The sequence below is a fragment of the Erinaceus europaeus genome, chromosome 4 (genome assembly GCF_950295315.1).
Source record: "Erinaceus europaeus chromosome 4, mEriEur2.1, whole genome shotgun sequence".
NCBI lineage: Eukaryota > Metazoa > Chordata > Mammalia > Eulipotyphla > Erinaceidae > Erinaceus > Erinaceus europaeus.
In genome coordinates, this window is record NC_080165.1 from 134,343,380 (window position 1) to 134,369,720 (window position 26,341).

At 39.5% G+C, this 26,341-nt stretch overlaps 1 protein-coding gene across 1 annotated transcript in view; it reads left to right on the forward strand.

The window, feature by feature from the left end:
• Positions 1–15,521: 15,521 nt before the first annotated feature.
• The window catches only part of ROS1 (ROS proto-oncogene 1, receptor tyrosine kinase), a 140,672-nt gene continuing 129,852 nt past the window's right edge, over positions 15,522–26,341 (forward strand). The window contains exons 1-2 of the mRNA XM_060190561.1: positions 15,522–15,755; positions 24,372–24,416. Of these exons, the coding sequence (XP_060046544.1) occupies positions 15,633–15,755; positions 24,372–24,416 (168 nt within the window). The 5' untranslated portion in view covers positions 15,522–15,632. The remainder of the gene's footprint in view (positions 15,756–24,371; positions 24,417–26,341) is intronic.

Genomic DNA, 26,341 nt, shown 5'->3' on the forward strand with positions numbered 1-26,341 from the left:
TTCATCTACGCCGATGACATCTGCTGTGCAACTCAGGCATCCAAGTTCGACATCCTCGAGGAAACACTCACGAAAGACATGTCTCTGATATCTGATTACTGTAAAAAATGGCGACTAATCCCTAGCACTGCAAAAACGGTATCATCTGTTTTCCATCTACACCATGCCTCGGCCTGGCGTGAGCTTAATGTGCAGCTTGGCGATACGAGAATCCGGCATGAAGCCCAGCCAGTCTATCTTGGCGTTACTCTCGATCGCACCCTGTCATTTCACGAACATCTCATAAAAACTGCAGCAAAGGTGGGCGCGAGGAATAACATCATTGCAAGACTGGCCAGCTCCTCATGGGGCGCGAGCGCTTCCACACTACGATCATCCTCTCTGGCATTATGCTATTCCACTGCAGAATACTGTGCCCCAGTATGGTTCCGTAGCCCCCATGTCCACTTGGTCGATTCCAAATTATATTCCTCCATGAGGATCATTTCTGGAACCATCCGTTCCACCCCGGTTCCATGGCTGCCAGTTCTTAGCAACATCGCCCCGCCAGATATTCGTCGGGATGCGGCATCATCTAAGTTCATTTCCCACGTCTACGCTCTACCGGACCTGCCAATATACGCGGATATCTTCGCCCACCCTGTCCAACGCTTGACGTCTCGTCACCCAATCTGGTCTCCTACGCCTACACTGAACTTCTCTGTTCCAGTCTCTTGGAAACAGAGTTGGCAGTCAGCTGAGGTAAAGAACAAACACCTCATCTCAGACCCTTGCAAGCGTCAACCCGGCTTTGACCTAGCACGTTATGATTGGGCCCTCCTCAATCGCTATCGAACAGGCCATGGCTGGTGCGCTGCTCTGTTCCATCGCTGGGGAGCCAGAGACGACCCGAACTGCCCCTGCGGCTACAGACAATGACCCACATAGTCAACGACTGCCGCCTCTCCAGATTCAAAGGAGGTCTCGAAACTTTACATCAGGCTCAACCTGACGCTGTTGACTGGCTACGGAAGAAGGACAAACGCTAGAAGAAGTATCTGAGGTGATGAATCTATAAGAGGAATGAAAGAGTATTTTAAAAATGCCTTAGGATAAAACAAGATCAGAAGAGAAAACACACGTAGAACCTGAACTGGAATTGGTGTATTGCACCAAAGTAAAAGACTATGGGGTGGGTGGGGATGGGGTGGAGAATACAGGTCCAAGAAGGATGACATAGGATCTAAAAGGGGTTGTATATGGAAAGCTGAGAAATGTTATGTATGTATAAACTATTGTATTTAATGTCGAATGTAAAATATTAATTCCCCAATAAGGAAATAAAAATAATGCCTTAGGATGAATTTAACTCAGACTTCACATCGTCGTACCACTATTTTTTTTTTTATGTGCTTGATCAGAGGTTTATGAACTATATATGTTAGGGTAGTTAGATGAAAGCAATGTAGGCAGGAACTCTTTTTTTCTTTTTCGCCTGCAGGATTATTGCTGGGGCTCGGTGCCTGCACTATGAATCCACTGCTCCAGAGAGAAATCGAGAGAGGAAGAGAGAAAGAGACACCTGCAGACCTGCTTCACCGCTTATGAAGCGGCCCCCCTGCAGGTGGGGAGCCGGGGGCTGGAATCGGAACTCTTCTTTTTTTTTTTTTAATATTTATTTTCTTTTTGTTGCCCTTTTTTAAATTGTTGTTGTCGTCGTTATTGGATAGGATAGAGAGAAATGGAGAGAGGAGGGGAAGACAGAGGGGGAGAGAAAGACACCTGTAGACCTGCTTCACTGCCTGCGAAGCGACTCTCCTACAGGTGGGGAGCCGAGGGCTCGAACCCCGATTCTTACGCTGGTCTTTGCGCTTTGTGCTACCTGCGCTTAACCCGCTGCGCTTAACCCGCTGTGCTACCGACCTCGGGGAATCGGAACTCTTAAGTTAAGACCCTGTAAGCTTAACCCACTGGCGCTACCGCCTGACCCCCGGCAGGAACTCTTGAGTGAGAGAATCAGTCATAGTCTGAAACAGTTTAGTCAATATTAATCAGGAAGAGCAGATGAGGAAGGACTTCTGATGACAACTGTCTGGCCTGATGCTCAGTGTGAATGTTTGAAATCTAGGTTTGGTCCTGTGTCTAGCTCCTGATGGTCAGAAGGAAATCATGCAGAAATCAGCTCCAGGGAATTGGAGAGATGATTTAAAAAAAATTATTATTTGTTGGTATGCATGAGACCCCTTCTGTTTCATTTGGTTTAAATCCCCCCTGCTTAACACTATTCTATTTACATAACCACTTCATTCTATTTATATAACCGCTGTTAACAAGCACCTCCCTCCAGGGCATTGGTTCAATCCCCACTGTTTCATGATATGTTTTTGCTCCACCCCCCCTCCTTGTCACACCCTGATCCTCTCCTTGTCACACTCTGATTGTCACCAGTCACTTTTCTCTCCACCCTCTCTATGTCACACCCTCTTTCCACCCTACTTGGGAAGTATATATAAAGACAGCATTGTGAGTTTTAGAGTACTGTACCTTGAATTTAGCTTAGCTCGTCTTAGATTGTGCTGCGTCCTGCATGAATAAAGAGATACTGCGTACAACCCAGACATGAGTCCCTGGTCATCTGTTACCCGCCCGTGAAGCCAGCCCGGTGAAAACAACCTAACCCATTGAAAACAACAATTATTTACATTTTTTTTTAATTTAAGAAAGGATTAATTAACAAAACCATAGGGTAGGAGGGGTACAACTCCACACAATTCCCACCACCCAATCTCCATAACCCACCCCCTCCCCTGATAGCTTTCCCATTCTCTATCCCTCTGGGAGCATGGACCCAGGGTCATTGAGGGTTGCAGAAGGTGGAAGGTCTGGCTTCTGTAATTGCTTCCCCGCTGAACATGGGCGTTGACTGGTCGGTCCATACTCCCAGTCTGCCGAGAGATGATTTTTTTTTGAGCTAAATTTCACAGTAGAATGAAGAAAAGTTAGGTGAATAAAAAATTAACCTAAGATCAAAGCTGCTGAGAGAACCTGCTGGACCTGTATTTCAAATAGGATCCTTTTTTTTTTTGCAATTTGTTATTGCCTTTAACTGAAAACCCTCTGTGAAACTCAATGAAAGAAAAAAACCAAACCAAACCAAACCAAACCAAACCAAACCAAACCAAACTAAACCATGGTGGGAGTTGGGCGGTAGCGCATAGCGCAGCAGGTTAATAGGACAAGGATCCTGGTTCCAGCCCCTGGCTCCCCACCTGCAGGGGAGTCGCTTCACAGGCAGTGAAGCAGGTCTGCAGGTATCTTTCTTTCTCCCCCTCTCTGTCTTCCCCTCCTCTCTCTATTTCTCTCTGTCGTATCCAACAATGACATCAATAACAACTACAACAACAATAAAAACAAAGGCAACTAAAAGGAAATAAATATTTTTAAAAAACATGGTGTGAGATTCTTTTAATAACAGCCCTCACTAATAACTGACAGTACACTCAGCCTAAAAGCACACCAATGGCTTTGTAGTACTTTAGTTTAATATCTATTTAATGAAAAGTTAATGGATTAAGTCATGAAATTAACATTTTTAAGGTTAAGACGTTTAAATTGCAGTTACTTCACATGGTGGAACTTGTTGGCTAAAGGTGTTAGTGGTGAAACTCTCAAGGGGTTTATAATCTGTTTGGATTACAAAAATCGTTATACATATTTATATAATATACATATATAATTTTATACTCTATAAATAATACATAAAAATAATTAACTTCCTATCACACAGATGATGAACTTGCCTATTTTCTTCATATTGTGACTCTTCACTGAGCTTTACTCCCTATGCTGTCTGCTATTAAGAGTCTGATTTCTGTGTTTTAGATTAATCTGCTTCTCAAAGCCTGGCTTTGATATAGTGATATGAAGATGACACTGTCTTATTTTAGAGGAATTTTCCATTGTAATTTTTTTAGTGAGGGCTACAATTGGGATCTTTGTGTGGATTATGTGTTGCAATATTTGTCAATGTAGGTCCGATAATTTAATAATGCAATGCAGATCTTTTGCTTAATTAGAAGTCATAGTTTCCTAGCTTTTCATACTTCAAGTTTAAACAGTATTTCTAGCATTATAATAACAACAAGAAGAAAACACCTTGTTCTTGCTAGTGATCTTTCTTTGGAAATAGCCAAAGTGTTCTCACTGCAAATATGTCAGAGATTGAGAAACTTTTAAGTTAAATACAGTAGCCAAAGCAACTATACAAATGTTTTAAACTTGTGAGTAGATAATCCTGTTATATTAGCGGAAAATATTGAGTAGTCCACTCGATTAAAGAAACTATTATATATATATATATTTCTTCATAAATAAAATTACATAGAGCCTACACAATGCTGTCAAAAACCTAACGGGCCAAAAATGGAGCCATATATTCAATATTAAGCAATATAAATCATGACTAACACAATTTCTGTTTCAAAATCTTTCAGAAATGTAACCTCTAACTTGACCAGCTAGAGTTTCCTGGTCAGCACCAGGGAGATGATCAGCCTAAAAGACCCATTTTGTTCCCCCACAGAAAAAGGACCCTGCCAGAAAGAGCCTACCCTTAGCAGGGTATCTTTCTGTTTTGGTAACAGTTCCTTTTGCTGTGCAGAAGTTTTTTAATTAGATGTAGTATCTTAGTTATTATTATTATTTTAAAGTTTTCCCCTTGATATTGTTATGCCCAGAAGTTCGAGTCCCAGTCTCACGCAAAGACCAGAATCACATGCAATAGCAAGAGCCTTTATTAGCAAGCTTAAGCTTGGGCTGCTGACACCCTTCCAAGCAAGGGGAAAGTCTGCGACCCCAATCATTTTTCATTACACCATTTTATAGTTATCACAGGGTGGGTACAGGTAGAAATATTTATGCAGAACAAGGAACAGTTGGTTTTGGGTTAACGGCTGTTCTCAGTATTTGGAACTTTTTTCTAACCTCACCATATTGGACTCAATGGAGTCTTTGAAGACTTTTACCAAGCAGACATCATGGAGTGGTATGCCAATGTTTTCTTCTATGAATCTGATGTTTTCTGGTCTAATATCCATGTCTTTGATTCATCTGGAGTCTACTCTTTCTATTCTCTCTCCGCTCTGTTGTTTTCTGTAGCTCAGCTATTTTGTTACCCTGTTCCAATACTGTATTAGCTTGTTCAACTAGTTGTGCTCTTAGCTCAGCTATTTCAGCTTTCAGCTCTCCAGTTACCTCCAGATAATGTTTTCTTTCTGAGTTTCATTTTCTGTTTCCCCATTTATGATGATATTACTTTCAAACTTTTTCCACACTCCTGTGACTAAGGCCTCAATTAGTGTTTGGATGTTGTCCTCAAACCCTTTGGGGAGGGGGTTTATCTGGACTTTTGTCCTGGTCTATTTCTCCAGTGTTTCTTCTTAGTTTCACCATCGTATATGGTGTGTTATGAGGTCCCTCTCACAATACCATTCAATCCACTAATCACATTTGCCTGGATTGACTTGTGTATGACTTGAGTAGAAAGATGCAGCTGCTGCTACTCTGTGCTGGTTATTGATGGCCAGGAGGTGGTGCTATTGTGATCTCTAGGTTTCTCTTCTTTGTATGATCTGCAGGTGGAATGGGATTTGGGGGGGGGGGTATTTGCTTTGGGCTGTTCTTGTGGTCACAAACGCTCTGTTTTATGTTGTGTCCTTGAATTAAATTCAGAAGGATAAATACTCCCTGATTCCAAGATTGAGATATTTTTCTTTTTTTAATTTTTTTATTTATAAAAAGGAAACATTGACTAAACCATAGGAAAAGAGGGATACAACTCCACACAATTCCCACCACCAGAACTCTGTATCCCATCCCTCCCCTGATAGCTTTCCTATTCTTTATCCCCCTGGGAGTATGGACCCAAGGTCACTGTGGGATGCAGAAGGTTTTAAGCCCCTATCTCTTTTCTTCCAGCACTAGGAACAAGCTTCATTGCTTGCTGCACTTAAAATGAAACAGCTCACTGCCAACCCACCTGATCTCGATGCTCCTCACCACACCCCCTTTTTCCCCAACCACACACAAGTGAACACCTTTCTGAGACTGTAGAACACTCAGCTGTAGATTATGACTTTAGTTGGGTCTCTTACTGTATTTATTTGATGTTTTGGAAGAGAGGTGATTCTATTCCTGTTATTGCATGGCCATGCCTCCTGGAATTCTATATTGTACGTCTTAAATACAACCCATAAAATAGAGAAAGCTATCTAGAAGTAGGACTTAAAGGTTTTATTTATTTACTAATGAGAAACACAGGAGGAGAGAAAAAGAGCCAGGCATCACTCTGGTACATGTGTTGCTGGAGATTGAACTCAGGATCTCATGCTTGAGAGTCTGAGACTTTATCCACTGCGCCACCTCCCAGACCACTAGAAGCAGGGCTTAAAAACAATACTCAGGGGTTAAGCATATGTGGCGTGATGCGCCAGGATCGGTGTAAGGATTCCTGTTCAAGCCCCCGGCTCCCCACCTGCAGGGGAATCACTTCACAAGTGGTGAAGCAGGTCTGCAGGTGTCTACCTTTCTCTCTCCCTCTCTGTCTCCCCATCTCTGTCCATTTCTCTCTGTTCTATCCAACAACAATGAAACCAATAACAATAATAATAACCACAATAAGGATTTAAAAAACCAAAAAACAAAAACAATAAGGGCAACGAAAGGAGAAAATAGCCTCAAGGAACAGTGAATTCGTGGTGCAGGCACTGAACCCCAGAGATAATCCTGGAGGCAAAAAACAAAAAAACAAACAAAAAACCAGTACTCAGGTGCTCCGGGAGATGGTGCAGTGGATAAAGCACTGGACACTAAAGCATGAGGTCCGGAGTTCAATCCCCTGCAGCACATGTACCAGAGGGATATCTGGTCCTTTCTCTCTGTCTATCATTCTTCCTGAATAAATAAAAATATTTTTAAAAAGAGAGAGAGAGAGAAAAGGTGTGAAGTACAAGGATCAGGCATAAGTATCCTGGTTAGATCCCCTAGCTCCCCATCTGCAGGGGAGTCACTTCAAAGGTGCTGAAGCAGGTCTGCAGGTGTCTTCTCTCCCCCTCTCTGTCTTCCCCTCCTCTCTCCATTTCTCTCTGTCCTAGCTAACAATGATGACAACAATAATAACTACAACAATAAAAAACAAGGGCAACAAAAGGGAAAATAAATAAATAAATATAAAAACATCTAAAAAAAGAAAAAGCAGTCATAAAAGTACTTTGTTTTATTTTCTGTAACTTTCTGCCTAGTTTTATTTTTATTATTTTTTTTAAAGATTTTATTTATTTATGAGAAAGATAGGAGGAGAAAGAAAGAATCAGACATCACTCTGGCACATGTGCTGCCAGGGATTGAACTCGGAACCTCATGCTTGAGAGTCCAAAGTCTTACCACTGCGCCACTTCCCGGATCACCGTTTTATCTTTATTATGTTAAAAAATTTTAATTTTTTATTTCCAGAGCACTGCTCAGCTCTGGTTATGATGGTGTGGGGGATTGAACCTGGGACCTTGGAGCCCTGGGTCTTTTTGCATAGTCGTTATGCTATTTCCCTACCTATTATTTTACAAAGTTGAGACCAATCTCAGAATAAATATACCATTCCATATATTTCTCTTTTCTTTCTTTCTTTCTTTCTTTCTTTCTTTCTCTCTTTCTTTCTTTCTTTCTTTTTTCTTTTTCTTTTTCTTTTTGAAACACCAGAGCACTGTTCAGCTCTGGCTTATGGTGGTGCAGGGGATTGAACCTGGGACTTAGGAGAGTCTGTTTGTATAACCATTATGCTATCTCCCCACCCCCATATATCTCTATTTGATAACATAGGATTAGTTCCTCAAGCATTTAAAAATACTCAATTAGACTGACTTCTAAGTACTGTTCAATAAACAGCTCATATAAAAAAAAGAATGGTCCTAACTCATTTTTAACAAGGGGACCTAAAACATTAAATGGAGAAAGGAGAATTTCTTCAGCAAGTGGTGTTGGAAAAACTGGGTTGAAATATGAGAATGAATAAAGTTGAACTACCACTTATCACTGTATATACAAAAGTCAACTCCAAGTGATCAAAGACATGGAGACTAGATCAGAAACTGTCAATACATAGAAGAAAATATTGGCAGAACAATACATGATCTGTGCTACAGAAATATCTTCAAAGACTCAAGTTGAACAGCAAAAAAAACCAAAACTACAAATAAAACAATGGGGCTACAGCAAATTGAAAAGTTTTTGGACAGCTACCATCACCTAAGCAGAAAGATACCCTACAGAATAGTGTCTATATACAACACACTTCAGATAAAGGACTGTTAACCAAAAATAAAGAAAGATCTCAGTAAACTCAGCAACAAGAAAGCAAACAACCCCACTATAAAATGTGGTAGGGAAACAGACAAGATACTTCACTGATGTGGAAGTGCAGAGGGCCAACAGACACATAAGAACATGCTCCAAGTCAGTGGTTACCAGAAAAAGGAAAATAAAGACAACAATGACTTGCCATTTTATATTTGTGAGAATGTCATACATCAGAAAGGACAGAAACAACAAATGCTGGAGAAAGGGGCACTTTTGTGCTGCTTATGGGAATGCAAGTTGGTCCAACCCTTGTAGAAAGTAATCTGGAGATTTTTCAGAATACCAGAAATGGACTTACCTTATGATACAGAAATTTCTCTACAGGGAATTTACTCAAAGAAAACAAAAGCACCTATTAGAAGAGACCTATGTACAGATATGTTCATAGTAGGACAACTTGTAGTAGCCAAAAGTTGTAAGCAACTATATATGTCACAACATATATAATGGAATACTGCTCCACTGTTAAAAATGATGAAGTTGTCTTTTTTTTTTTTTTATTGTTGTCATCATTGTTGGATAGGACAGAGAGAAATGGAGGGGGGGAAACAGAGGGGGGAGAGAAAGATAGACACCTGCAGACCTGCTTCACCGTTTGTAAAACGATCCCCCTGCAGGTGGGGACCTGGGGGCTAGAACCGGGTTCCTTATGCCAGTCCTTGTGCTTTGCGCCACGTGCGCTTAACCCGCTGCGCTACTGCTGGACTCCCGAAGTATCTCTTTAGCCTCATCTTAGATTAACCTTGAAGACATCATGTTAAGTGAAATAAAAAAGAGAGGGAGAGAAGGAGTGGGAGAGGGAGAAGGAGAGAGAAAAGGAGAAGGAGAGAGAGAGAGGACACAAATACTGAACGATCTCACTTAGGGGTGGAACTTCAGAAATAACAGAGAGGGAAAATACAAAATGAAACTTGGACTGGGTGTGGTGTATTGCACCAAAGCAAATACTCTGGGAAAGGAGAAAAAGGAAGTGGGTGGAGGGAACCTTGAGGTCCTGTTGCGTGATGAATGAGGAGATGACTAATTGTACCTATGATTCTACAACTACACTGTAAACCGGCAGCCTCCTAATTAAAAACATAAAGCTAAAAAAAAAAAGGGGGAGTCAGGCTGTAGCTCAGCGGGTTAAGTGCAGGTGGCACAAAGCAAAAGGACTGGCATAAGGATCCTGGTTCGAGCCCTGGCTCCCCACCTGCAGGGGAGTCGCTTCACAGGCAGTGAAGCAGGTCTGCAGGTGTCTATCTTTCTCTTCCCCTCTCTGTCTTCTCCTCCTCTCTCCATTTCTCTCTGTCCTATCCAACAACGATGACATCAATAACTACAACAATAAAACAACAAGGGCAACAAAAGGGAATAAATAAATAAAAATAAAATAAAATTAAAAAAAAAAAGAAAGAAAGAAAAGAAGAGAAAACAGGATAAAAAACAAGTATAGTCCCTTAAAAACCAGCCTCGTAGACCTTAAGACTTTTGAAAAAGCTCCACACTGTTGTCTGGGAGCTGGTGCAGTGGATAAAGCATTAAGTGTGAGGTACTGAGTTCAGTCCCTGGCAGCACATGTGCCTGAGTGATGTCTGGTTCTTTCTCTCTCCTATCTTTCTCATAAATAAATAAATTCTTTTTCTTCTTGTTGTTGTTATTAATGTCATCATTGTTAGATAGGACAGAGAAAAATGGAGAGAGGAGGAGATGACTGGGAAGGGGAGAGACACCTGCAGACCTGCTTCACTGCCTGTGAAGCGACTCCCCTGCAGGTAGGGAGCCGGGGGCTCGAACTGGGATCCTTATGCTGGTCCTTGTGCTTTGTGCCATGTACCCTTAACCCGTTGCGCTACTGCCCAACTCCCTAAATACATTCTTTTTTTTTTTTATTTAAGAAAGGATTAATTAACAAAACCATAAGGTAGGAGTAGGAGGGGTACAACTCCACACAATTCCCACCACCCAATCTCCATAACCCACCCCCTCCCCTGATAGCTTTCCCATTCTCTATCCCTCTGGGAGTATGGACCCAGGGTCATTGAGGGTTGCAGAAGGTAGAAGGTCTGGCTTCTGTAATTGCTTCCCAGCTGAACATGGGTGTTGACTGGTCGGTCCATACTCCCAGTCTGCCTCTCTCTTTCCCTAGTAGGGTGTGTCTCTGGGGAAGCTGAGCTCCACGACATTGGTGGGGTCTTCAGTCCAGGGAAGCCTGGCCAGCATCCTGGTGGCATCCGGAACCTGGTGATTGAAAAGAGAGTTAACATACAAGCCAAACAAATTGTTGAGCAATCATGGACCCAAAGCCTGGAATAGTGGAGAGGAAGTGTTAGGGGGGTACTCACTGCAAACTCTAGTGTACTTCTGCTTTCAGGTATAAATTTTGCAGTAGTTTATGGATATGTGTGAACATAAGCTCTCTCTCACAGAAACTGGTGTATATCTAGGTTATGGGACTTTGTTAGAAAGTGAACCACCTGAGATGAAATTAGAGTGTACTATGAAAGGAAAGGTCTCACCCGAGTAATGAAGCTGAAGGGTTGTCATTCCACACACGAAGTCTCTGGACACAGTCTGAGCTGAAGTATGTTGAGGTGGCAATCGTTGCGTTGGTTAGGTTGTGATCGGCAGATGCAATATTATTTGGTATGGATTGGGAGAGGCATACGGGAAAGTGGGCCCTATCCAAGGGTTCCAGGCATGGGGGAAGTAGGGGCTCTATAGTGGAGATGTGAGGTTCCTGCTGTCTTAGGGTTCAAAAAGACAATCGATAGTTAATGTTATCATCACATTATTTGGTAAATGGGTTAACTTTGAAAAGTCCTTTTGTTAGGGTTTGCTGTACAGTATCCAGTATCTTGTATATAGCTGTGCTATTGGAAGCTTCTAATCTACTTGGTCTAGGCTTTTGAGAGAGCCCGCATATCAAATACACAGCCTAAATATTAAAAAGATTCAGTTTGTGTTTTGAAAAACCTTGAGACATACAATTGATTTTCCCCCTCTCATATTAATCAACTACTGATTTATATGTCTACATTTTGCTAGGAGTGTACATAAACACCATCCCCCCTAAATACATTCTTAAAAAGAAAAGAAAAGAAAAGAAAAAGCTCCACACTTAAAAATTGCTAGAAAAATGTCTTTGAACAATAATTATAATAGTAACAGCAACAAAAACCCTAAGTAGGATTCCGTATTTTCTCTTTTATATTTTCAATTTCTTGATGTATATATTTCTAAGATCTTTTCATGTGAAGATTTTTTTAAAAGAACCGCCTCCTCTTCTTACAACATCTTCCTTCTAATTTAGTCTTCCTTCATTTATGTTGATGAATTTGCCTTCACATCTTCCTTCTCACTTACTCTTCCTTCATTTACGTTGATGAATTTGCCTTCATTTGGACTCCCCTGTGGTCACTGAGCTCCACCTAGTCATCTCTTCTACAAGGCTATTCACATTTGATTCAAATTTAGTTCTAATTTGATCACTTTGTTTCTTTACTACATTTCTATTTTAGGTGGCCAATTCCTCTCTGAGTTATCCATTCTTTCTCAATGTTGTTTTTTGTACAATCATGTAGATTTACCAACAGTAGAAATTAAAAATACAATGCGGCTGGATGGTGGCACACCTGGTTGAGTGCACATGTTATATAATGCTAAAGGACCCAGGTTCAACCCCCCCAGTCCCCACTTGCAGGGGGAAAGCTTTGTGAGTGGTGAAGCAGTGCTGCAGGTGTCTTTCTGTCTCTCTTCCTCGGTATCATCCCCTTTCCTCTTGATTTTTGGCTGTCTCTGTTCAATAAATTCATTTAAAAATGCAGAAAAGTTAAAAAATTCAGAATACAACTACACAATTTGCTACCTGTGTGAGACTTGAAAAACAAGTGTGCTATGGGAAAGCTAGTATCGCTAACAGACTGAGTCAAGCGGCATGCTTGAGGTCTGGGCACAGTATGTCGCTCTTACTGTATACCAGGGCGTGAAACGTAGCAGAGAAGTTTGCATTAACCACAGTTACTTTCTTTCCCTTTAAAAAATATTTATTTATTCCCTTTTGTTGGCCTTATTGTTTTATTGTTGTAGTTATTATTGTTGTTATTGATGTCATTGTTGTTGGATAGGACAGAGAGAAATGGAGAGAGGAGGGGAAGACACAGGGGGGAAGAGAAAGATAGACACCTGCAGACCTGCTTCACTGCTTGTGAAGCAACTCCCCTGCAGGTGGGGAGCTGGGGGATAGAACCGGGATCCTTAATGCCAGTCCTTGTGCTTTGCTCCACTTGCGCTTAGCCCTTTGCACTACTGCCCTACTCCCTACAACTACTTTCTCTTCTGATCTCTCTCTCTCCCTCCCTCCCTCCCTCTCTCTCTCTCTCTCTCTCTCTAAACCAGAGCACTGCTCAGCTCTGGCTTATGGTGGTGTAGGGGACTGAACCTGGGACTTTGAAGCCTCAGGCATGAGAGTCTCTATGCATAACCATTATGCTACCTACCCCTGCCTGGTAATATTAACTCTCATTAAATGCTTCTGATTTTATAAATATTTCTCTTAATTGCTGGAGTCATTCCAAGCAAATTTACATTTGGATTGCTACCATGTTAATTTAAATATTTCCTTTTGCTGCTGTACAGTGGTTATTGATTTATGGTTAATAATAAAATTGCTAAAAAACACACTGAAAAAAAAAGGAGGCCTATTTCCCTCCCCTTGGACCTGGATAGTTTTAGGACTCTTGTCACTGACAAAATGAAGCCAGATTAACTACAATTTTTTTATAACTTTTTACTATTATATTTATTTATTGGATAAAGACAGCCAGAAACCAAGAGGGTAGGGGGAGATAGAAAGGGAGACAGACAGACACCTGCAGCACTGTTTCACCACTTGCAAAGCTTTCCCCCTGAAGGTTTTAAACCCGGTTCATTGCGCATTATAACATGTAAGCTCAACCAGGTGTACCAACACCCAGCCACACTACATGATTTAAAAAAATTCCATTTTATTTTATTATTTTATTTTATTTTATTTGCCTCTAGGGTTATCACTAGGGTTCTGTGCCTGCACTATGAATCCAATACTCCTGGAGGCCATTTTTTCCATTTTGTTGTTATTATTGTATTTTGTTCTTATTGCTGTTGTTATTGATGGATAGGACAGAGAGAAATGGAGAGAGGAGGGGAAGACAGAGAGGGGGAGAGAAAGATAGACTCCTGCAGACCTTCTTCACTGCCTGTGAAGCCATCCCCCTGCAGGTGGAAAGCCAGGGCCTTCAACCAGGATTCTTTTACTGTCCTTGTGCTTCACACCGTGTGCACTACCACCCTGTAACCCACTACATGATTTTTTAAAAATTTTATTTATTGGGGGATTAATGTTTTACATTCAACAGTAAATGCAATAGTCTGCACATTCATAACATTTCTCAGTTTCCCATGTAACAATACAACCTCCACTAGGTCTTCTGTCATCCTTTTTGGACCTGTATTCTCCTCCCCCACCTCCCCCACCCCACCCAGAGTTTTTTACTTTGGTGCAATACACATGATTTTTTTAAAGTTTAATCATAAAAGATGAGGATGAGGCTTTTACTTTGAGAGTGAGAGCCAGATTTCTAAGTCTCTATGTGAGTAATCTAATTGTCCAAAGACCATCCTGCTGTAAAGAAGTCTAAACTGCCACACATGATGAGATCACGTGGAGATTTTGAGGTGCAGTGACATTTGATCTCACGGTGCACAAATGCACATCTGTTTGTTGCTGACATCCCCCCAAACCAAATCATCACAAAACCCCACCAATGAAGTTTGATCAAATTATGTAAAAGAATGTTCTTATGTCTCAAAGAAAGTATTTGTGGGTTTGTTATGGAAGCAAAGGTTACACATATTCTTTTATTTGGCAAAATGCACCTTTACAGCAAGAGACATTTTGTGCACAGACAAAACTCTGTTAAGCAAAGTAGATCATTCTCTGCTTTAAACATTTATTCTATAGAATGATGTTCTCTGATCAAGAGATCAGATAGCTGTACATTTTAAAATCTATAGTTGTATATTTTAAAATATTCTTTAAAATGCAGGAGAGCAGGGGGATACCACACACTTTTTTTAAAAAAAGAAAACAAACTTTAGGGGGGTCAGTCACAGAGTCAGTACCAATCATTTTTCTGTTGTACATGAGTTTTGTCAACATTCACTGAAAGATATTTAACTAAAAACAAAACTTCATGCTTGGAAACCTTACGCCACTCAAAGAACATTTAAATTACCTTGGCCATAATTTATTTCAGAAGATAAGATAATCTGCTTAACACTTTATATTGTGAAAAAGAACAGGGACCTCAAAAGATCTGGTTTGAAAGAACTAACCCATCAGCAATGTAAAAAGTAATTATCCACAATGACTTATTTCTGTACTTTGCAGAATTCAAATTCTCTGTTTTGGCTTAACTTTTATCTTGATGCTTGGCTAACTGAAATTTTGTACATTGTTTCCTTTCCAAGACACTTGTACATACCTTAGGTTTTCTATGGTGGTTGATTTCAGCTTTCTGTCTCAATAGACCTGATAAGGCAGCAATTTAGTTAATATGTCGTGGAGTTCTGAAAGCGTGCTAACGAACTTCCTTGTCTGGAACTCACCCTCAGAGTATTTGTCTTTTAATGTTGGTTTTGTTTGCTTTTTAATTTTTAAAATATGTATTTGGTTTCAAATGATTCTGTTTTTTCCCCCCTATCGGTGGTATCATTTGATGGAAACACTTCTATTCTCTCAATAATTCTTAAATATAATAGTGTTACTGTTTACAGATGCATCGATGATCAAAACCTGTTTTTATTCTTGTACAACTGAACCAAACTCAAAAAAAGTGAGGTGGTGGATGACCCACCACTTTCAGACTGCACATGTCACATGCCTGGCGAAACACACTTTGCTTTTTCTACCTTGTTTACTTTCCATGTGAAGCGCTCTCCTAAGACCTAACCTTTCGTCAATGGATGACTTCTCTTATGGGAGTATAAGGAAGCTAAGTTATGAAATAGCTATTGTATGACTGTTACAAGCTCTTCAAGTTTCAAAGGTCTAACCTAAAAGGTCTAAATATCGTCTTTAAGAGCAAAGATATTCTAATGTGTCAAAACAAAAGCAAAACATTGACCAGCCACTCTTTCAACTGAAGCAATGAAGCCCAAAGAATTCATATAGCAAGATGGAGAAAATTAAAACAATCATTTAATAATCCGCCATTGGAGAAGTGATGAAGAACATTTATCGGCTCTTTCTGAAACTTGTCATTTTTGTGACTCTTGGCTGTCTATGGATTTCTGTGCTACAGTGTACAGTTTTAAACAGCTGTCTAAAGTCATGTGTAACTAATCTGGTAAGTTGTATTGGTCTAATGTTTGTCTTTGCAGGAAATAGAACAGTAAGAGTCATCTTTTTTTAACTAGGTTATTATTATTTCATAAAATATATCTTCTCATGTAAAGTGATAGCAAGGCAAGAAAAGTTGTTTTTCCATGATGAGCTAGGGATATTTATTGTCGTAGAAGTTAGGGTAGTGCTATTTTTTAAAATTACCTGTTCACAATTTTTTTTTTGGGGGGGAAGGAGGGGGGCCAGGATTTGGATAAAAGAGGCTTTAATGAAATCAATTTTGCATGCTTTAAAAAACTTATTTAATCTCATTGGTTGCAAAATCATTGACATTAGTTTTAAAACTTGAAATAGATCTCATTACAGGGCAATGCTTTCTAGATGTAGACAGCAGTAGTCTTCATACTGTGCATGAGTGGCCGTGTAGGAAGGTGTAGAAGGCAAGTGCAGATGCCATACAGAATTCTTTTTGAATTGTTCGTAAGTCCTGTAATTTTTGTCTGGACTTTTGTAACTTTTTTCAGTAGTGAGTGTTTTTTTGTTTAAATATGAAAATCTATGTTTTCATTTTATTTCAGGTACCATCTTTTCTATTAACACAGTACCAAATATTTTCAGTTATTTTGCTTCAAGAGTCACTGAATTATCTTTAAAAAAAAGTAACATACTCTAGTCAGGGAAAGAAAGACTGACTTTTTTTTTTTTCTCAAGCGACAGGAAGCAACCAGATGATTTATGCTTGACATTACATATAATTGTACCTTTCAAAATAATGAAAATACCAATTATAATACTCATCATGCTAATGAATTAGAGATAGAAGTTTGTGATAGATTCAAAAGGAAATTGATCTCTGTGTAAATACTCCTTTAGTTCAATTCAAATTATAGTTTAAAACACTAGTCTTACTTAGGATGATAGTACTTCTAAAAATTTTTATTTTATAGCAATGTTTGCTTGAGACATTTTTGAGAGAATTGTATGTTTTAGGTTTCTACACTTGTAGTCCAAACTGAAAAATAAAAGAATGTGACTATTAAATGTTTTATTTATTAAACTTTCCCTTCTAGCTATATAAATAATATATATATATATATATATATATATATTCCTAGCAAAACATTTGTAAGAGATAAAATAGAGCCAAACAATGTGATAAAGCCTCTATATTTCTGTAACCATTCATTGCTGACTATATTTTTCCCCAAGTACCTTTTCTTAAAATTCTGTCTATACAACTTCACACACATTTGTGCACTCTACTTTTAATTTAACATTTTTCTGTGAGTTTTGTTCTGTACCTGGAGGGTTTTGGGAAACAGAATCAATAATATATTTAGAACATTCTAGTAGATTGTTAATTTCTCTACTATCAAAATGGGTATTCATTTCCATTCTTTCAGCCTCCATTTTACTGTGTTTTATTTTAGTTTTATCTTATCTTTTTTGTGTGTGGGATCCTTGATTCAGGTTTTGGCAGCTGGAGAAGACAGTTTGTTCCTTTGTTGCATTACCTTCCGTTTACCACCTACAGAGAAAGGCACAGCTGATGCGGTGGTGATGGCAAGATACTTGGTCTGCCAATCTGACTAGTGACTATAATAAATGTTCTCCAGCTGGGCCTCCCACACAGGGGCTGGCAGGACAAAAGCTAGGTGAACGAACAATGAATGTAGCAGTGGATAGGACAAAGAATATGTAAAATGCTTGAGTACATTCTACTTTTTTTTTTTTTGGAAATTTTTTTTTTTCTGTGCCAACATTTCTAGCTTAAGCATTCACTATGAAGGTCAAGCTTTGATTTTACTGGATAGTTCTTGATACTGAATCATCTTTTATTTTTAAAAAGAAGTATACACACACACACACACACACACACACACACACACACACACACACATACACACACCTTTGTATAAAGGGATGTTAGGATTGTTGTCCAGAGGTATACAAATCATTATTCTGTGCTTGATCCTGGGTATTTTACATTCGTTGAGAAATCGGTATTAGTTGGGTGAATTAACTGACATAATATTTTTAAGTTATATGTGTCAAGTGCTTCAGAAAACAAAAATAATAGTACATAATGTTTTTTTCAGAGCATTCGTATGAAATCTTTCATGAAAAAGAAAAGAGATTTATAATCAAATGCTTTCTGGAAAATACTTTTTGCTGTACTATTTGTCTAGATCTACATGAATTAATCATTTTTTCCTGTTACATAGGTGAAGATAACAAAGTAACATAATTGTCAAAGTTGAGATTAACTTTCTTTTTTTATTTTTCAATAGATATTTCTTTCGTTCTTTTTTTTTTTTTTTTATGAGAGCACTGTTCAACTTTGGCTTATGATGGTGCGGAGGGAATTGAACCTGGGACTCTGGAGCCTCAGGCATGAGAATCTCTTTGCATAATGATTATTCTATCTACCCCTGCCCAATTAACTGAAACTTTCATACAGTTTAGGACAGGATGTTACTTGGTAAATTTCTGGAAACAATGGGTTAATAAATTTCAAAATTGCAAGGAAACTCTACCTTTAACCCTGCATGTTAAGAAATTCATCTGAAACTGTTGGCTAACTAGCAAACGATATACATGATAAAGACTTTCTGGCAAGTTTGCACATAATATTAATAATGGATTTCAAATTCCTGATAGCACTGTAATAATTAACATGTTATTTGAGTCCTTACAGAAACTTATAAGCAAAAATTTTATTTTTACTTATGTCTCAGATGAGAATAATGACTTTAGACTGCACTGACAACTTAAAAAAAAGACATTTATTTATATTTATGAAAGAGAGTGAAAATAGTGTTGCTCAGCTCTGGCTTGTTGTAGTGCTGGGAATTAGACTGAACCTAGGCCCTCAAGCATAACAATTCTGTGCTCTGAAGCTCATGTAGGCTTAGAAAAAAAAAAAGCAGAAAATTCTGCTCTGTTTAATTTACCAGGATAGGAAGGAAAGAATAAAATTAATTCTGGCTGATGTGGGCAGGATACAAAAGCTTATGTCAGGAAGTTAGTGTTACATAAGAGGGTTTAAAATCTGGGATTGGGATTGAGAGTTCTAAGCAGATAGTTGAAACAGGTGTAGCTAAAGTAAACTAGTGTTGACCCTAACTCCAAAGGGACAAATGTGAATTCGGTGCAGGCGAAGATGAGGATGGAGGGAGACACCATGCTTTGCTTATGAGCACAGGATCTGATGGCCATTTAGGTGACCACTTTCCACCCTTCCCCCTTTAGATCCTAACTCTTGGGGGAAATTACCACCCCTCCCTGTATGTCTCTGCTGTGAAATAGTGTTAAAATTCCTGCTTCTAGACCATTGAAACGCTGAATGAGATTTCCAGTAAAGTATTGGCAGTAGTTCCTGGAACACAGGAATTACTCACTAAAATGCTAACTATGATGATGAGGAGGAAGAGGGTGGTAACTAGAGGTTAAGGAAGGATGTTGACAAAGTCTGCTTCTCTAGAACCTGGTAGATTTCTGAGACTGCCTTGCCCAAGACCATTTGTGGAAGAAACACTTCAATTTATAGCCTGTAAATTTAACTTTGACTCTCCCCAATAGAAGCTCTTAATATTGATACGTTATGGTAAGCAAGACACAACCCTGTTCTACTGTTTAAAAAGGAGTACTGAAACTATTCAGCAACTACTCTTTTGCCTTATGAGTTAGCATACATTTTTTTTTACGATTTAAAAAAATATTTATTTATTTATTCCCTTTTGTTGCCCTTGTTGTTTTATTGTTGTAGCTACTGTTGTTGTTGTTGTTACTGATGTCGTTGTTGTTGGATAGGACAGAGAGAAATGGAAAGAGGAGGGGAAGACAGAGGGGGGAGAGAAAGATAGACATCTGCAGACCTGCTTCACTGCCTGTGAAGCGACTCCCCTGCAGGTGGGGAGCTGGTGGCTGGAACTGGGATCCTTATGCCGGTCCTTGTGCTTTGTGCCACCTGCGCTTAACCCGCTGCACTACCATCAGACTCCCAGCACACATTTTAAAAGCATATGAAACGTTCAGTGGCAAATTTGTAGTCTTACACCTGATTTTATGTGATTGTGATCCCATGCTATTGGGTTGTTGGAAAAGTCATGACAAATTTTTTCTGTTTTCCAAAGCAAAAATGTGTCATGACTTTTCTGACAACCCAATATAAAGGAGAGTCAAAGGCACTTATTTTCTATGAACAAAGCCATATCAGGAACTTCTTCTTCCCTTAATAATACTAGTGGCTAGGAGATTGAGCCTGAAGTAATTTTGATTTACATATCAGATGAAAATAATACAAAAGTCAATATGTGTTATTTTACTCCTGTGCCTGATTATTTCTTAAATTTACCATCCATAGTGCCAGATCACTGGCTCATGTTCTCTAGGGACTGAACTTCTGGAATATTCCTAAACAGTAGATCCTTCTGTATTCATAGACTTATTCCTTTTTTTTTAAAAAAAAATTTATTAGTGATATAAAAGTGACTTACAAAATTATAAGATAATAGGGGTGTAATTCCACACCATTCCCACCACTAGAATTCAGTATCCCCATACCACTCTAGCAGAAACTGCAATAGTTCTCCCAAGGTCACAGATATGAGTTGACTATATATCTATTTTTTTCTTATTTTGATTTTATTAGTGACTTAATATTGATTCACAAAATTATAAGACAACAGGGGTAGAATTCTGCACCATTTCTACCACCAGATTTCTGTGTCCCCATTCTCCCCATTGGAAGCTATAGCAGTTCTCCCAAGGTTACAGAAATGGGTTAACTATTATTTCTACAACTATCTGTCTATATTTGTATACATTTGCCCATTTTTTCCATGGTCCCGTCTTCTCTTCCTTTCCAAGTTACAACTACACCTACTACTACTTCCAAATGTTCTTCCTTTTTTTCCTCTTCTCTCTCTGGTTCCTGATGGAGTTGGAATTCAGAGCCCTCTGGTCATCTTCCTCCTATAATTTCTCCCTAGCTAGAAGTATGGACCAAAATTCTTTTTTCTTTTTTAATATTTATTTATTTATTCCCTTTTGTTGTCCTTGTTGTTTCATTGTTGTAGTTGTTATTGATGTTGTTGTTGTTGGATAGGACAGGGGAATGGAAAGAGGAGGGGAAGACAGAGAGGGGGAGAGAAAGATAGACACCTGCAGACCTGCTTCACCACTGTGAAGCGACTCCCCTGCAGGTGGGGAGCCGGGGGCTTGAACTGGGAACCTTAAGCTGATCCTTGTGCTTTGCACCATGTGTGCTTAACCCTCTGTGTTACCACCTGACTCCTGATCAAAATTCTTTGTGTGGTGCAGAAAGTGAGAGATCTGGTTTCTGTAATTGCTTCTCTGCTGGACATGGATGTTGGCTGGTTGATCCATAGCCTCAGCCTGTCCATAGACTTAGTTCTTAAACATTCATTTGTTGGAGCCAGATGGTGGTGCACCTGGTTAAGTGCACACATTACAATGTGTAAGGTCCTAGGATCAAGCCTGAAGGGAGAAAACATCACTAGTGGTAAAGCAGATTGGTAGGTGTCTCTCTCCCTCTCTGTCTCCTCTTCCCGTCTCAATTTCTCTCTGTCTCTATCCAATACTAAATAAATAAATAAATAAATTTAAAAAACATTCAATTCTTGAACACTTATTATTCCTGAGACACTGTTCTAGGTGCTGGGAATTAAGTGAAGAAAAAAAAAATGGACAGTGCTTACCTGAAGGAAGAAGAAAAATGTTGGAAGAACTTAGTGAAAAGTATGGGCTATTCTAAAGGCCAAAATGGATGCATAAATCACCTCCCAAACTCTTTTTGTTTTTTTCTGTGTTCTTCTGAACATATCTTTTTTTTCAGTTATTGGGCCAGTTAAGTATAGACATCAGATGCTCCTTACTGGGTTACTTTGTGGTTAATTAATCCATCTCCAAATCAATGGTCTGATTTTAGCAACTTTTAGGGAAAGCTTTTGGTTAGCACTAATTAGGATAGAAACATTCATGTAGTTTTCTTCTTCCTGTAATTCTAAGTCAGTGGTGAAGATAGTTAACCATTAGATGATATTCAGAATACACTATTCCAGTACATAGCTCATTATCCTTGAACCATTTGCTCGCTCTTTCTTTTCCTTTGAAGGGAATATCATTTTTTATTTTTTAAAATTTAAAAAAAAATATTTATTTATTTTCCCTTTTTTGTTGCCCTTGTTTTATTGTTGTAGTTATTATTGTTGTTGTTGTTGTTGATATTGTCATTGTTGGAAAGGACAGAGAGAAATGGAGAGAGGAGGGGAAGACAGAGAGGAGGAGAGAAAGCGACTCCCCTGCAGGTGGGGACCCCGGGGGCTCGAACTGGAATCCTTATGCCGGCCCTTGAGCTTTGTGCCACCTGCGCTTAATTTGCTGCCCTACTGCCCGACACCCCAGGAACATCTTTTTTTTTTTTTCTTTTTTTGACAGAGAAATTGAGAGGGGCAGGAAGATAGGGAGGGAGAGAGACAGAGAGACACCTGCAGTATTTGCTTCACCATTTGTGAAACTTCCTCCTTGGAGGTGGCGAGTAGGGGCTCAAACCTGGGTCTTTGAACATAGTAACGTGTGCGCTCAACAAGATGCAATACAGCCCAGGCCCTAGTATTACTATTCTTTACATATATGTATATACTACTCAAATAGTTATTAGTGAAGGGTTGACTAATTTATATTTTGCCTTAGTACCTACTACTTTCCATTCCCAGCACAAAAAAAAAAACTTGTAAATTTTTGTGAGAAATAAATAGTAATTTACAGTTTTACTGTGTATAAATTTATACTTTATCTCTGCTTTTAATAAATTTGCTTTAAAAAGATTAAATATAGTCTCTGATTTCAAGATTCATTTGACTTGATTAGTTTACTCATATTACAAGTTTATTTTAATAAGTGAGTCATATTTCCACAGCCATTTTTAATTTAAAAATTAAAAAAAAATTTATTTATATTTATTTTTCCCTTTTTGTTGCCCTTGTTGTTTTCTGTTGTTGTCGTAGGTATTATTGTTGTTGATGTCGTTGTTAGATAGGACAGAGAGAAATGGAGAAAGGAGGGGAAGCTAGAGAGGAAGAGAGAAAGACAGACACCTGCAGACCTGCTTCACCACCTGTGAAGTGACTCCCCTGCAGGTGGGGAGCCGGGGCTGGAACCGGGATCCTTCCGCCTTACGCTTTTCTCCACTTGCGATAAAGCTGCTGCGCTACCACCGACTCCCTCCACAGCCATTTTTATATTTCTGCAGAATTCTCCCTCCCCCTTCCCCGCAAGGAACCTTGTGCTTGCACAGTGCCACTGTTTCTGGCCACATTTGTTATTCATTCAGGTAGAGAGGTGAGAGATAGAGAAAGAGACAGCTGGGTGAGGTGGTGGCACACCTGGCTAAATGCACATATTACAGTGCACAAGAACCCACGTTTGAGCCTGGGTCCCCATGTGCAGGGGGGAAATCTTCACAAGTGGTGAAGCAATGCCTCTCTCCCCCCCTCCGTATCCCCCTCCCCATTTAATTTCTCTCTGTCCTGTCAAAATAAATAAAAAACATTTTTTTAAAAGGTTTTAAAAAGAAAGCGATAGAGAAAGTGAGGGAGAGGGATGGGGTGGTGGCATACTTGGTTGAGTGCACATGGTATAATGGACCTAGGTTTGAGCCCTCAGTCCCCGTCTCTAAGGAGAAAGCTTTTCGAGTGGTGAAGCAGGGCTACGGGTGTCTCTCTGTCTCATTCCCTCTCTACTACCCACTTCCCTCCTGATTCTGGCTGTCTTTATCCAACAAATAAATAAATAAATAAATATAATAAAAGAGTTTTAACAGAGAGAGAGAGAGAGAGAGAGAGAGAGGAAAAGACATCACCCAGAACACCAAAACTTCCTCCACTGTTATGTAGTACCTCACATGTGGTCCTTGGGTGCAAAACTCAGGTGCCTTTCCAGTGAGCTATTAAAAGCATTACACATTATGGTTCTTGCTGTGTTTTGTCTTATTTCATGATATGAAAATATATTGTTACTTTGTAGTTAAAAAGATATCAGGGAGGTGGGCCTGGGTCATGGTGTACATGACTGAGTGCACATGTTACAATGTGCAAGGGCCTGGGTTTGAGCCCCCAGTCCTCACCTGCAGGGGGAAAGTTTTGCCAGTGGTGAAGCAGTGCTGCAGTTGTCTCTCCCTCTTTATCTTCCCCACCCTCTCAATTTATTGCTGTCTCTATCCAGTAAATACAGATAATAAAGAAATTTTAAAAAGAGAGAGAGAGGAAAAAAAAAAAGAAAAGAAAACATCAGGGAGGCAATATCCAAGAAGCTTGTTTTAAAAAGCTATGGTTGGAAAAAAAAAAAAGCCATGGTAGGGTGGTCTAGGAGGTGGCGCAGTGGATAAAGCATTGGACTCTCAAGCATGAGGTCCTGAGTTCAATTCCTAGCAGCACATGTACCAGAGTGATGTCTGGTTCTTTCTCTCTCTTCTATCTTTCTCATAAATAAATAAATAAATAAATAAATAAATAAATAAATAAAATCTTTAAAAAGAAAGCCATGGTAGAGACGTTAAACACTTATATTGCTGATGTTTATTGCCTCTTCTTTACAGGGCAGGCAACTAGACACAGGCACGCCCTATAATCTGAGCGAACTGGTGAGTAATTACTTCCACTGTAAGGAAATTTATTGGATTTACATTGATATAAAAGCAAACAACAGTCATATTTTATTTCAATAGGAGTTATTATTATTATTATTATTGCCTCCAGGGTTATCGCTGGGGCTTGGTGCCTGCACTATAAATCCACTACTCCCCTGGAGGCTATTCTTTCCCTTCTGTTGCCCTTGTTGTTTATTGTTATTATTATCATTGCCATTGTTGGATAAGACAGAGAGAAATCAAGAGAGGACGGGATGACAGAGAGAGGGAGAGAAAGATAAACACCTGCAGACCTGGCCTCACTGACCCCCCTGCAGGTGGGGAGCCAGGGCTTGAACAGGATCCTTATGCCGGTCCTTGCACTTTGCACCATGAGTGCTTAACCTGCTGTGCCATCTGGCCCCCTATAGTAGTAATTCTTCTTTTTTAAAATATTCTATTATCTTTATTTATTGGATAGAGACAGCCAGAAATCAAGAGAGAAGGGAGTAATAGAGAGAGACAGACACCTGCAGCGCTGCTTCACCACTTGTAAAGCTTTCCCCCTGCATGTGGGGACCAGGGGCTTGAACCCAGGTCCTTGTGCACTTAATACATGCACTTAACCAGATGCGCCACCATCCGGCCACCTGGAGTAATTCTTAAGTACAGTCTCATGCATTAGTCTCTGATGGAAGAAGGTAAAGAGAAAAGGGTGAGAAATGAAGACTGAAGAATATTTAAAAATGAAGGCAGGGACAGTATATTGAAGCAAAAAGAGCAAAGCTCATGATTTTAATCCTAGATGACTTTGGGTTTTGCGCATATCGGTTAAGATTTACATAGTCTCTAATGTTTCTTTTAACAGTTGCATTTATGATTTTGTTGTTTTTCTACACCTGTATCCACATATTCAAGTGTCGAGTTATGTGAAGTGTTAAGTGTAAGCCCTGCACTGTGCTAGGTACTAGAAACTTAAGAGTGGATCTAATAGGAACTCTGTTTTAGAGAGTTCTCAGTCTAGCAGGATAGACATAACACTGGGAAAGTCAGCCCAAGTTGTGGGTGAGAGTGTTCTGCTGAGACTTTTCAGGGCAAGATGAGTAATTGTACTCATGTGTCATAACCGCACTGCGGGATGTGAGGTCGATCTGACTGCAACATCTGTCACCCCATTGGTCACCAGGGTTGATTCGGCTGATCTGGCTGGCTAGGTGGGTGTCCCCTTCCTCCCTCACTGCCCCATGGGTGTCCCTCCCGAAGCTGTGTGCTTGGTTGGGGAGGATGGCCTTCCCCAAATAACTGCACTGTAAACCATTAACTTCCCAATAAAATGATATATATGTAAAAAAAGATACAAAAAGGGTATCCTGGCAGCATTGTGAGTGCCACAATAGTAGTGACTGTAAGGGACATAAAGAACACACTAGAGGGAAATCTCCTGAGCTTGACCGATGGTCTTTTCTTCTTCTTCTTTTTTTAATATTTCTTTTAATATATATTTTTATTTTTTATTATTGGATAGAGACAGTGAGGAATTGAGAGGAGAGGGAGAAAGACCAGGAGAGAGATACCTGCAGCCCTGCTCCACCACTTGTGAAGTTTCTCCCTCCTGCAGATGGGAACCACGGGTTTGAACCTGCAACCTTGCACACTGTAATATGTGTGCTTAACCAGGTGTGCCACTGCCTGGCTCCATGGTCTTTTCACTAAAACAAACAAGAGGATTTTTGTAGGAGGACTGGAGAAGAAAAGCTATAGCAGCTAGAAAGTTTCTTTTGTTGAGGAAAGCAAAAGTATTGCAGTTTGTTTGGTAAACAAACCGTGTATCTATCATACTTAGTAATCCAGTTTCAATTTCACAGTTTTAGGTTCAAAAAGATCTTGTTAGGTTTTATAATAAAAAAAGTTCAGTATAAATGTTGAAGGGAAAGAGACCT